At 33.3% G+C, this 13,901-nt stretch overlaps 1 protein-coding gene across 2 annotated transcripts; it reads left to right on the top strand.

Moving 5' to 3' along the window:
- The first annotated feature begins 1,926 nt into the window (after positions 1 to 1,926).
- Positions 1,927 to 10,758, top strand: LOC123302461 (HEAT repeat-containing protein 5B). Of its 2 annotated transcripts, XM_044885373.1 has the most exons (10): positions 1,927 to 2,165; positions 2,232 to 2,443; positions 2,983 to 3,583; positions 3,955 to 8,158; positions 9,070 to 9,291; positions 9,370 to 9,521; positions 9,824 to 10,037; positions 10,255 to 10,266; positions 10,330 to 10,475; positions 10,578 to 10,758. In XM_044885373.1, exons 1-10 carry the CDS (start codon positions 2,037 to 2,039, stop codon positions 10,740 to 10,742), a joined length of 6,057 nt encoding a protein of 2,018 aa, XP_044741308.1. In that variant the 5' UTR covers positions 1,927 to 2,036; the 3' UTR covers positions 10,743 to 10,758. The 2 variants fall into 2 exon arrangements, with proteins under 2 accessions (XP_044741308.1, XP_044741309.1); XM_044885374.1 differs by lacking the exon at positions 10,255 to 10,266.
- Positions 10,759 to 13,901: the final 3,143 nt, after the last annotated feature.

A 13,901-nucleotide genomic window follows, 5' to 3' on the forward strand; every position in this document is an offset into this window, starting at 1 on the left:
AAAATCATTTATTGAAAACATAACCTGTAAAAATATTTATTTATTACCAAAACAAATGATTGTGAAAATTCAATTAAAATTTTTCTCACTTATATTTTTGAGTTTGAATTAATTTGCATAGTTTAAACGAAAAGAAATTTTGATTCTTTGATAATAGTCGAATTTTTCGAAACCGACACGTTTTTATGTTTCATTGAGTTCACTTAGATGAATCCAAATCACTTAAACTTGTTGTCACCACTAAACTACCTACTCAACTACTCAACTACTCAATTCTGTTGTTCTAAGTAACTATTTATTTATGTTAAATATTTACAAAATGTTATGAAATCTAGAAGCCTTTGCGTTGCACAATTGTTTCTCTGTAAGTAAATCATTCCACAAAAGCTTTCCATTCTCACCTTGCATAATACTTCGAAATGAATTTTTATTTTACTAAAATTTCGGTTAATAAGAGTAAAATTTTCTAAATATCAGGAAAATATATTCTTGAAGAGAAAACTAAGTCTCAATAGACACAAAGTTCAATAGTTTATAAGATATTTAAAAAAAATGGGGTTTAACCTCCGTTTCTCAGACCACGTTTATAACAGAGGCCACTCACATTATTATTTATTTGTTAAACTACATCCGAATATAAAATTAGTTTTATGGTGTCGGGTACTTCGTTCTTATCCAGGCGACGATAGTGTGATCAATTTACCGCCCCATTAACTTATAAATTTTTTTGTTCACACTGCCGCTGCCTGGATTCGAACCTGTTACCCCCCAGCCACGAGGCAAAGCAAGTTAAGACGCCTTAACAAGCTCAGTTACTGGCTGGTCTGAGATATTTTATCTAGATATGCTTGTCTCAATTTCTTGATAAAATATTACAGTACGGCTATTCGAACACTAACGAGTATTTAACGTTAACGCTATCTTTAGCGACTTTTCTTAAAGTAAAAGCTCCTAGAACCTCAGGTAAAAACCAAATTAAAATATTTTTTGTAAATTAATAACTCGTTGCCGGAGCTGGTGAAAAATTAATAGTTTTTCCCTGTGTTTGCGTTCATTCACTTATCCACAATCCACGGGTTGGTCAAGCCTTTAATGAGTTAGAGTTAGCACGGATCTGCCGTTATTTTACTTTTTGGTTAACCCTGTGATTGCGTTCAATCTGAGAACTTTGGCAGTGTCACCCTCCCAGTCCGTTTCCCTTATTTTCATGTTGAAGTATAATATGGACATGCGCGATTTTTAAACCCTTGTGTACCTCTATGGCTAGACGGTTGAAAATTTGTATATGAGTTGAATGAGTCAAGGAAGTGCCTTTTTGTGGTATCAACTTCTCAGAATTCCTACCTACTCTTTTATGTCGAAGTACATATCATGTTTTTTCGAGGTTTTTATGATTTGAGTTAGAAAGTTGACAGTTTGGTAGTGTCAACTAGGGCTCTATGTTAGGATTGCCACCTCTCCAGATTTGATCGGAGGGAGACTCCCGAAAGCATGTTGAAGCATATTTATTCAAATTTTCAATTATGTACTAATTCCCGACTTCCGGGAACTTTGAAGTGGGAACCCTAGTTCGAGTGTCAACTCCTCAGCGCCTCTTTCCCACCTTTTGCATATCTTCAAAAACAAGAAAAGATAAAAATTTCGATTTAAAAAAAAAGAAAGTATAAAAAAATTGAGAAGAAAATACGATTTCAATGATGGAGCTGCTCAAGAGATTTTTTTAGTTTTTTGTCTGAGATAGAACAGGTTTGATTGTAAACTTTAAGAATTTCTAAAGGGATTGAACTGTAAATAAGTACATGAACCAGTTAAATATGGCGACATCAGTGTACTGTCATCAGATGTCATCTTTCAAAATAAAAATAAACGAATGAACTTAAAAAAACAGTATTGATTTGCATTTAAAATCAAAATTATTTGGATTTAAACGATTAATTTTGTGTTTATTTATAAAAATTTACATATGAAACTCATAATTATTTTTTAATATTATTCTTTATCCATAGTCTTCCCTTTAGTGCTAAAACGATCCAAAAATGATGGAATTATCACATAGTTTAACGTTAAATGAGGATGCGTTAAAGCAAATACCAGAAGCGAAACGACCCATATTTGTATTTGAGTGGTTACGTTTTTTGGATAAAGTTTTAACAGCTGCTCAACAGGTATTTATTTACTCAGCAGAGTCACCAAGTGTGTTACTCAAATTTTGTATGTTTGGAATTTTTTAGTCAGATATAAAAGATTGCCAAAAGAAGTTAGTGGAACAGTTAATGAATCGTATAAATGAAGCTCCAGGACCATCTACACGAAAATTAATCGCACGATGTTTGGCAACTTTATTCTCAGTTGGGGACACATTTTTACTATTCGATACCGTAAATAAATGTAATGATATTTTGAAGAATAAAAATGATTCACCGAGTTTTCAAGCTTCACGAATGTATGTACCAAATTTTTTTATTTTATTTCATTTGTAATTTTAATCCATAAAAAAGAAAAATTGATTTCATTTGAGAAACCGGTAATTACTTTTTGAGATACTAGTCGATTTCCCAGGAACTATTAGTACTGGAGTAAAACTAAGCAGAAAAAGGCTGTTATATGGATTAAAAGTTCGGGCAGCGAAACTTTGGGGTTTTTCTTTTCACATCTAAATCAGTATTTTTTGAAATTTTTTTTCTTTCTTGGAGTGGTGCAATGTTTAACCAACAAAATGACATCAAAAATGGAGATCAACGACCCCAAAAACCCCTTTATACGTCATAAAAATTTTGAATTTGCAAAAAATATGAAATCAGGAGGGGGTTTTTTTTTCGGCACATATGTAAATTTTTATTCTATAGGTAAAAGGCTAATTAAAATAGGCATAGGTTTCATTGTTGGCGCTTCAGTAAATTCACCTAATTTAATGGGAGTACTAAGAAAATTTCAAAATAGAAGAGAAAGATAAGAAGGTAAAAATTTGTTTAATTATTACAGAGCGGCGATTTGTTGTGTGGGATACATGTACAAGAAATTAGGTCGAATGATGGGTCGATCTTATGAAGAAACAGTTATGATTCTAGTTCGAACGTTGCGTGGAGCTGAATCTCAAACACGTGTTGAAATAATCCTAACTTTGGAAAAAGTTTGCGCTGGTATGGGAAACGCTATCAACAATGTACATAAGGAGATTTACAAAGCTTGTCGGCATTCTTTAATCGATCGAGTCATGGCTGTTCGATGTGCAGCTGCTCGATGTCTCCTCGAATTACTAAATCATGCAACATTTTTACATACAACCGAACTCGAAAGTTTGGCAACACTATGTTTTCGGGCATTCGATGGATCAAATTATGAAGCACGTCTTGCAATTGCTAAATTTTTGGGAGCACTTATAGCTGCCACTCAACAGAAACAAAAACAACAATTTACAACAGCTCCACAAGCGAAAGGAATTAAAGTTGTTAGTTTGGATGAGGCTTTGGGTGTTTTAATGTCGGGATTTTTGAGAGGTGGCAGTGGATTTTTAAAGGGTACGGGAGAAATTATTAAGGGAAGTGGTGGTATTAATCGAGAAGTTCGTCTAGGAGTCACTCATGTAAGTTTATTCACAATATTTTAATTAAGTCTCGATTTAAAGCGAGTTAACATTAATCAAACTTAAAATCGGGGGGAAATATGCTCTGCTTTAGGTTTAGGTGCTACCGAAACGTTTGAGGTACCCCTTTTATTATTTTTATTACTAAAGAGCATCTTTATTTCCAGGCTCAGAAGGCATATGTATTTAGTTGGGGAAATGAGGCATTTGGGGTCGGAATTTAAAAGTACAATCAGTCACCAATCAGAGAAAATGTCAATTAGTCATTTTTCGGTTTTATTACCTCGATTAATTTGACTAATGTAAAAAACGTTTAGTTTTCGAGTCTTGATCCTATTTTATTTTGTCTAAATTTCATACATTTATTTCAGGCATACGTAATATTTGTTCAAATTTTGGGAGGTCCTTGGCTGGAACGTAACATAACCGCATTTTTAAATCATGTTTTGGATTTAGTTGCAAATCCAAAAGCAGCATCATCTCATGTCGACGCTGTATATTCCCGCCGTTGTGTAAACTTCATTCTTCGCAGTGTCCTTGGAAAGATGTTAGGCGAAAAGGCACAAACTTCTGCGTGCAAGGAAATTGTTCATAATATAATTAAGCAAATGAAATCGATCGACTTTAATGCAGAAAATGTGAAAGATTTAAACCAGGAAACTTTATTTAGTCAACATTTACTTGTCTGCGCTTTACAAGAGTTGGGATGTTTAATACAAAGTCTAGGGACTACCGCACAAATTTTATTATCTGATAACACACTTAATCTTGTGGATACAATAATGACTGTATTCGTACATCCATGTCAGGCAGCTCGATTAGCTGCCGCTTGGTGTTTACGATGTGTTTGCGTCGCAGTCCCAACTCAAATAACTCCACTTATTGATCGATGTGTGAATAATATTGAAGTTATGCGTACATCTCCAGAAGCAATTAGTGGAAACAGTGCTGGACTTGCTGCGATTTTAAGTAGTGTACGATATTCCCCACTCGGTGTGCCTCATATGAAAGGAAAAGTGATATTTAACACAGCTGAAGAACTACTACGAAGTGCAAACCAGAATAGTCGATTATCGTTAAATCGCACCGAAGCGGGTTGGTTATTAATTGGTGCAATTATGACCCTTGGAGTACCAGTTGTTCGTGGTTTATTACCCAGAATGTTGTTATTATGGCGAAATGCGTTCCCACGTTCAAATACCGAGCTAGAAAATGAAAAGGCTCGTGGGGATTCGTTTACATGGCAAGTTACATTAGAAGGACGAGCTGGAGCATTATCAGCGATACATAGTTTAATGTTACATTGTCCTGATATTTTAACTGACGATGTTCTTCGTCGATTGTTAATCCCAATCGAATGTGCTCTTGCAATGTTAACAAATTTGTCATCGGTGTTGAAAACTTATGGACAAACGTTAAAAGCTCCAGCTGCTATGGTCCGATTACGTCTTTACGAAACATTATTATTATTCCCACCGCAATCATTCGAAGCGTCGTACACACATCTTCTTCGAATGTTAGTCACGGAATTTACATTAACCGAAAATCATGCAAATACAACGACATCTTTACTACGATCTGTTTGTCACATCGAAGAATCTGTGATTTTGGGATCTTGGTTACAAGAATCTGATCATCGTACCATCGAGGATCAAGTACACTCATACAGTGCCGCCGGTTCAGGTGCTTTAGAGCATGATTCTTGCTGTTTATATCGACCTCTACCACCAAGTGATTTGGTACCAGGTCCGTTACCACTTGGGGTTGCCGTTATCGATCAAAGTATCCAGTTGTTTGGACAAATATTTTGCCGTGTTGCTAATAAACATCGTTTACAAATGCTTGAACATTTTACTGAATGTATTAAGCATACAAAAGCATCGCGACAGGAAGCAACGCAAATTAATATATTCGCAGCTGTGTTGAGCGGTTTGAAAGGTTTCACAGAATCGAAAACAGAGTTTGGACAAGAAGATGTGAAAAAATCAGCATCTGCACTAATCATGAGCGCTTTAATATCCCCAAATCCAATATTACGATGTTCAGCTGGTGAATCTGTGGGTCGATTAGCGCAAGTTGTAGGCGATACACGATTAACTGGTGAATTAGCTCAATCGAGCTTTGACCGTTTAAAATCCGCTCGGGATGTCGCATCTCGAACAGGTCATTCACTAGCTTTGGGATGTTTACATCGTTATGTTGGTGGCATGGGATCTTCACAATATCTGAACACGAGTGTATCAATTCTACTTGCCTTAGCTCAAGATACAACCTCAGCAATTGTCCAAGTATGGGCGTTACATGCCCTTGCACTTATCTCCGATTCTGGTGGCCCAATGTTTCGTGGATATGTCGAACCTTCGCTATCCTTGATCCTGAAACTTTTACTAAATGTACCACAATCGAACGTCGATGTACATCAATGTATTGGAAAGGTTTTGTCGTCTTTGATAACGACCATTGGTCCCGAATTACAGGGTAACACGACTATGATATGTACAGCACGATCATCATTCTTATGCGCATGTGCAATCATGCAAGATCATCCTGATCCATTAGTACAAGCTGAAGCTACCGGATGCCTACAACAATTACATTTATTTGCTCCACGTCATTTGAATTTATCGTCTTTAGTACCAACTTTATGTCGAATATTATCCTCGAACCATTTGTTACTACGCAAAGCGGCAATATCTTGTTTGCGACAGTTGGTACAACGTGAAGCTAAAGAAGTATGTGAATTGGCGATGACGTTAGCGAATGAAAGTCGCGATGCAACAAATACTGTTGAAGGACTTGTAATCACCGAAACTGGACTTCCTGGAGTGTTATTCAGTATGTTGGACACAGAAACAGATACAAAATTGATTAAAGATATACACGAAACCTTGACTAGCATGCTACAAGTTTTAGCTGCTGATAACGTTACCCAATGGCTGGGTATTTGTAAAGATGTGTTGACTATCTCCACGGAGGAACGTACTAGCATTGAAGGTAGTGAAAATGACGATGTTTGTGAAGATGAAGATGATGACCATGTTGATTTAAGTGTTGGAGGGGATGAACAAGCTTCAGCAGGATCAGTTCAACCACGCTGGCCTACTAGAGTATTCGCTGCCCAATGTGTTCGTCGTATAATAGCTTCCTGTAAATCATCAAATGCATCCCCAGCTCATTTTGACTTACACGCTGCCAAAGAGAATAAAACGGCTAAAAATGATTTCTTAGTGTTACATATTTCGAATTTAATTCGAATGGCTTTTATAGCAGCCACAAGTGATTCAGATCAATTACGTTTGGAAGGTTTGAAAACATTACAAGAAATCATTGAGAATTTTTCAAGTGTCCCCGAACCAGAGTTTCCTGGTTATTTATTACTTGAACAATTCCAAGCGCAAGTTAGTGCTGCATTACGTCCAGCATTTTCACCAGAAACTCCATCACATGTAACTGCAGCTGCTTGTGATGTATGTTCGACGTGGATTAGCTCTGGAGTGGCACGCGATTTAAACGATTTACGACGAGTTCATCAACTGCTTGTGTCATCCCTTACGAAATTACAGTGGCGTAATAACAATGTACAATTACATAATGAAAGTCTATCAACTTTGGAGAAGTTAGCGATTTTAAAAGCATGGGCTCAAGTGTATATTGTTGCAATAACCGGAAATAAATCGGTACGTGATATAGCCGGAAATACTGAAAAGAAAATCGATGATTCACTATCACAAAATGGGGAAAATGAGAGCTTATTATCTTTAGTACAACCGCAGCTTGTAAGTTTATCGAAATATTGGTTTGCTGCACTACGTGATTATGCATTAATATCTTTACCTCCAGAATTTTCGAGTCAATTACCACGAGATGGTGGCGCATTTTATACAAACGATACAGTATATTCATCTCGAGGACATTATTTAGTTTTATGGCCTCCAATACTTCATGCAGCTGCGTTATGGCTAACCAAAAATGTGAATAATCCTGATACAGATCGAGATGATCAAATCGATAATGTGTGTAACGATGAAAGTGATCGTCGAAATGAAAATATTCAATTTGTTAACACAATTTCGGATAAATTTTATCTATTATTTGGTATTTGCATGAAGACACTAAGTGCGCCGAATGTCAGTGAATCACTTGATAAAGTAATGCAATGTTTACAAGGTTTACTATCGTTGGTCTCATCTGAATGGGCACAAAGCTTACTAATAGCGGATGGGGCATATCCAATTGAGCTATGTTCTGTGCTATATCGATTATTGATGGTACACGATAATCACACTGCCCAAATTTTATGCGTAAAAATTGTTATGCATATAATTGACGCATTACAAAAACAATTGGATCAAGGCGAAGCTACAGAAGATGATATTGCTGCAATTACTGAAGCGATTATTTGTGTTACTTTTGGTATATTGGTACGTCATTTTCCACAAATTCAACCACGTATTAGTGCATCATTAGGTGTGACTGTGTCACAGAGCGCTACGAATCACGATCTATCTGGCATCGTTGTTGCGACATGCTTTCAAATGTTGGAACGTATACCGCAATTGTGTACTCAAAAAGAACGTGAGTATTTTGAAAGGGATTCATTCTCAAAACTTGAAGGTAAATGTACAATCTCGAATATAAAATATGATTTGCAAATAGATATGGCTTAAAAAGAGTTGCCAAGAGGGACCAGGTGGTCGGCTGGATGGAAAATAATGAAAACCTGTATACGACGAGTTTCTTTTTTAAGTTGACTTATGCTTGAAACTCGAAAAAAGACTTTTATCGAATAAATGCTCTTCAAGCGAAAAATGTTGGGTGTGAATGCACATCTTAAACAGACATTAAACTTGACCTAGGTTTTCAAGCTCAATGAAAAACTTACTCTACTTAGAAAGTTGTTATTGATTAAAAAAATTAACTGTTTTTCTGTAAAAGTTTTGTTCGAAACATTTTTTCGCAAACCGTACAGTTTAGGGAAAACGGACTGAAAAGTTTTTCCCAAAATGATTTTTTCTAATCAAACTTATTATTTCGTATAATTGTTTCTAGGAAATTTAGCCACTATTCGAAAAATTTAAAAAAAAAAAAACTATTCGGTTTACAAAAAAATTTTTCAAACAGAAAATGTTTACGTATTTATAAAGAACAACTTTCTAATTTAAAGCGGGTGGTCATAATTGAAGCATCTTCCTCGATTAAATTTATTTATCGAGTTGCAAGAAAATGGGAAGCATTATATCAGGGAATTTCGAGAAAATGTAAGATATTCTCATTCCACGAAATGAGAATTACAAAATAGCCACCAAGTCCCAAATTGTTTGGATAAATTAATCAAATTTTATTCGATTTCAGTGGAATTTTTTTAAACAATGCTTCCTTCCCCCAATCCCTAATTCATTAATTACATATCTGAAGTTTTGAGAGTTTAAATCCCAAAATTTCTTCATAAAATCATAAAATTAAATTAAATATTTTTCAATTTTCAGAAGCCATTGAAATTGTATCCCTAATATTGTATTTAATAACAGAAGTAATTCGGGAATACGCAACAAAATGCAATAATAATCCCGTAAATAATCATGTTCCTGTTCAAGCAATTTTACAATGTTTACGTACAATTGCCGCCCAAGGAACAAAACAAGAGAGTGATGAATGGACAAATTTATTAAAAAGCGCACTTGGAAAAATTATTGGATTTGCCAAAATTAGTAAGTTCAATTCGTAAAAATAAGGAGGTTATCTCAAAATAAAAGTTCAATAATTAAAATTTTTTTTGAATTCACCAGGTGCTGAAGAAGAGAAAATTGATGAAATTACTATAATGTTAACAATTGGTGTATTTGCAATTCATGCCCCCTTAGAAGTAGTTTGTACCCCAAGTTTATTGTACCCCTGTATTAACTATATTAATCAATGTTTCCAAAGTGAAAATTTAACTGTAAGTATATTCAAATTGATGCTCGTTTTTAACCACCGACGCAAAAAAAGGGACTGCTGGACTATATAATGACTACTATGTGTGTGTGTGTCTATCTGTGGCACTGTAACTCTTGAAAGGTGGCTTGATCGAAAATGTTCTTAGCTATCTTTCAAGAAAATCGGTCGGATTTTTTAGATTTGGATTGCATCATTTAATGTTAGCGCTAAACAAAGTCAGTTCAATTGAATTAATTCCGCTTAGCGCTAACATTAAATTCCACGTTGTTTAAAACTTTGCGCATGTTTTTTTTTTTTTTTTAGGTAAAAACAAAGTCGATTCAAACATTACGATCAATTTTAATGCAATCTGAAACGAATATTAAAGTGGCGTATGTTCGAGCAATGGGTCCTGTTTTAATTGAGCGTTTACATTCAGATTCAGCGCGATTAATACTCACCGAATCGGAGTTATTGGTGACCTTAGAAATTATAGGAACAATTGAAATTTTAGTCAATTTAGCAAGTATTAACTATCGTAAGTATTTTGACAAGTTTTATCAAATCAGGATAGAGAAGAAAAATATCTGTCAGCGTTCATCAGGAAGCGACGAACCTTATAGTTTAATTAATTTTTCACGTAAATCAATTTTTGACATCGTAAACTTAGTTTTTCTTTTCTATCCTTTTTTTTTTGAGTTGAAATTCAATTAATTTGTTTAAAAAAAATCCTTAATTTTGCTTAAAATTTGGAGATATTGCACAAAGTAAGTATAAAAATTTTCGTTGGGACGAAAAATGATTTTAATTCTTAATTTATTAATTTTAAGGAAATCATATTCTGTCAATGGTTGTGGCGATTTTGGTCAGCTTTTTATTAGATCCAAAAGAACGTGCTTCATCAAATAAGTTTGGTGTTTCGTTACATGATAACAGTTTACAATGGTTAATGAAAATTGGTCCGAAATATCCACAGGTAAATATTTGATTCATTCTAGAATTACAATTTCAAAAAATGATCCCTTTTAGTGCTAAATCGTACCACTACATATTTAAATAATTATGTTTTATTTTGTAGGAGTTTAAAGTGGTCATTGGTCAGTCGATGCATATGAAAACAAAATTGGAAAATGCGATAAGAAGTACACAACAAACCCAAGTTAAAATTGAATCGCCTACAAAGAATAACACACTTCAACAGCCATCGATTAAATTGAAAACTGATTTTAGTAACTTTTCATAGATTTCTAATATTTATTAACAAGACTGGTCTTATCTAAAAAAAAATTTATGTTTACAAATTCCAAAAATATAAAAAAAAATTATACTAAAAAAATTATTTAAAACAAAGTATATACAAATATATATAATTAGAAAATTCTTGTTTTATCTTTTACATCTTGTACTTCCATATTTGTGAACAGGTCCGAATTTAGGCAAAATTTGTAAGGGGTAAAGTAATCAAAAATTCTAAAAAGCTAAAATTAAAGCTTTAATAAAAGACAACGGAGTCTTAACTACAGAGATAACTGGACTATAGCCGCATGGGCATACGATAATTATTTGTCTAAGAGGCAATTAAATTCAATAATATTCTGTGCTAGGACGTTGCAGGAGTAGGGTGCAAAATTTCCCAGCTAAATATAAAGACAAATAATACCTAGCCCTACGCCTAAGGCTGAATTCCAGAGATGCCAGTCTATTTAGGGAACAAATATTTACAAAAATATGAAAAAGGTTTCGAAATATATTTTAAAAGGTATAAATAGTCTGATATACCACATTTCGATCGCTTAAAAGTAATTACAGTTTTAGCTAAAGGCTTGGATAGCTCCCCAAGAAAAGTTTTTATAGTACGACAAATAATCCTAAAAATTTTACTGTACAAAATTTGGCCCTGTTTAAAATAACCACTACCCTCCATGTTAAAAATGGTTGCAGCGTCAACTGGATAAATAGATGAACCCATTCTTAATCAAATGACATCGTTTGTAATTCTACTTCGATTTTTTAAGTCGATAAATAGAAAGTTAATGTAATCGGGTCAAGAAAAAGAAGCTCCCTATCCACAAACTTTGAGGTTTTACGTTTCAGAGTACGTAAATTATCAAAAATGCAAAAAAGGGGGTGAAATACGATTTTTAAACCATGTATATGAAATATACATAGTATATTAAGTTTAGTCCCAAGTTTGTAACGCTTAAAAATATTGATGCTACAAAAAAAATTTTGGTATAGGTGCTCATAGAATCACCTAATTAGTCCATTTCCGGTTGTCTGTCTGTCTGTCCGTCTGTCATCACGATTACTCAAAAACGAAAAGAGTTATCAAGTTGAAATTTTTATAGCGTGCTGAGGACGTAAAAAGTGAGGTCAAGTTCGTAAATGAGCAACATAGGTCAATTGCCCCCCCCCCCCCCCCGTATGTCATTACAGTTCTATGTCAATACAGTACATCCCTATGTATTATAAATGTGAAAGTAAGGATGTTTGTTTCTTACACTTTCACGCAAAGCGAATGGATTTGAATGCAACTGTACAACAATATGGCTCATACATCAGAATAATACATGAGCTATAATTTTTAAGATATATTAAACAATTTATTCTGACATTTTACTGCTCCATCATTTTGAACCATAAATTAAAGATTTATCCCTTCGAGTGTCCTGGAAGGGGAATAAGTGAGATCAAGAGAGGTGGAGGCTTTAAAGCGGTGGTTTTTACTATTGAGCCCAGTGAAGCAAGCGGGCGGATATCAAGCTAATAAATCTATATTTTCGGGGAAAATGTCTAAAAGTACAGGATGGAAGGGTAAAAACATACAAATATTTTTTATAGAAAAAACATATTTTATTTGAGTTTTTTATATTATTCAGTTCACAAAAAATTTTCCTAAATTATTAATAACTACAAATTAATTAATTATAAATCACATAAAAATCACTTAATTATTTTTTCTTTCAATATATATATTTTATAGTGACTAGTTAAACAATATTAATAATAATTTTTTTTTTTTTTTTTATATAAATAAAAGTCAAAATCGGTTATATCAACATAACGAATATAGTGACCAACCATCAGTAGAATTAGTTGTCTATAACGATAAGTAAATCTCATTTTTCATTTAAATGAACATAAAAAGAAAGTAGTTTGAAATAAATTTACTTAAATTTTTTTTTCAATAAAACAAGCGTGAAATGGGGAACGGTCAATTGAAAAAAATTCACCCCCCCCCCCCCTTACATAGATAGCGTTCTAACTCCATCTTTTGGGTGTTCCCATTGGAGGATTTTCCCTAAGCCAAACTAAATAACATAAGATTAATTAAATCTAATTAAAATTAATCTGCCTCTGGGTGTACCAGCGCTGTTATTTTGATGATCGGGCTATATTTTCCGCGAAGAAGAATAATTTTTAAAGCCTACCAAATTATCTCCAAGTTATATTTCTCTCTGTTCGATAACCATAATTGTACGGTCTCCTGTCGTTATAACCGATTTCGACTGTAGTGTATATAAACGTTGCCTCCCCATACACCTCTCTTCAACTAACAGCAACAAAAAGGGTTTATTTTTTAAGTTAAACACACACTCTTTTTTTTTAAGTAACACGTCGACATTGAGTTTGTTCAACACATGTTAAATAAATTTTTCTACAGAATTTGATCCACTGATTTCAAATTAGACTTTGCAATTACTTTATCGTGACTACTTTACGAAAAATTTTATCTTAAAACATTTTCGCTGTGTTCGAATTCCTGCAACAATATCGAACAATTTATTTCCAGAATCTGAAATAACTATTCTTCTCTTTCAAATCTCCTCCGGTGAAATTTTCGATTTCAAAATTTTATATTATTTTATAAATGTATCCATTCTTCTCGATTTCTTGGAGAAAAACAATTCAATATGAATTTTGAAGGAAGAAACCAATTTTACAAATGCCGTTAGGCATTTTGTGAAAAAAAATTGCCTCACATCATTACAGATAATTCGAACACAGCGAAAAACAGGTTTTTTTATTTTAAAAATAAAATTTATCCAAAATTAAACATGACAAAGTATTTTTGAGGTGATTTTCGAAATTATCGCATTAAATTCTCTAAGAAAATTTACTTCACATCCATTTAACAAAAAATAATAATTGGTTGAACTGTGTTATTTATGCAGGATGTTTGGGAAACATATTGTAAATAATATTAAGTATAAAATAATAACTTTAACATATTGTAAATAATATTAAGTATAAAATAAAGCTTATTACATAACTGTAAATAAGCTTTATTTTAATTAATAATAATAATAACTTTAACATATTGTAAATAATATTAAGAATAAAATAAAGCTTATTATATAACTGTAAATAAGCTTTATTTTAATTAATAATAATAATAACT

Source organism: Chrysoperla carnea, chromosome X, assembly GCF_905475395.1.
Source record: "Chrysoperla carnea chromosome X, inChrCarn1.1, whole genome shotgun sequence".
Classification (NCBI taxonomy): Eukaryota; Metazoa; Arthropoda; class Insecta; order Neuroptera; family Chrysopidae; genus Chrysoperla; species Chrysoperla carnea.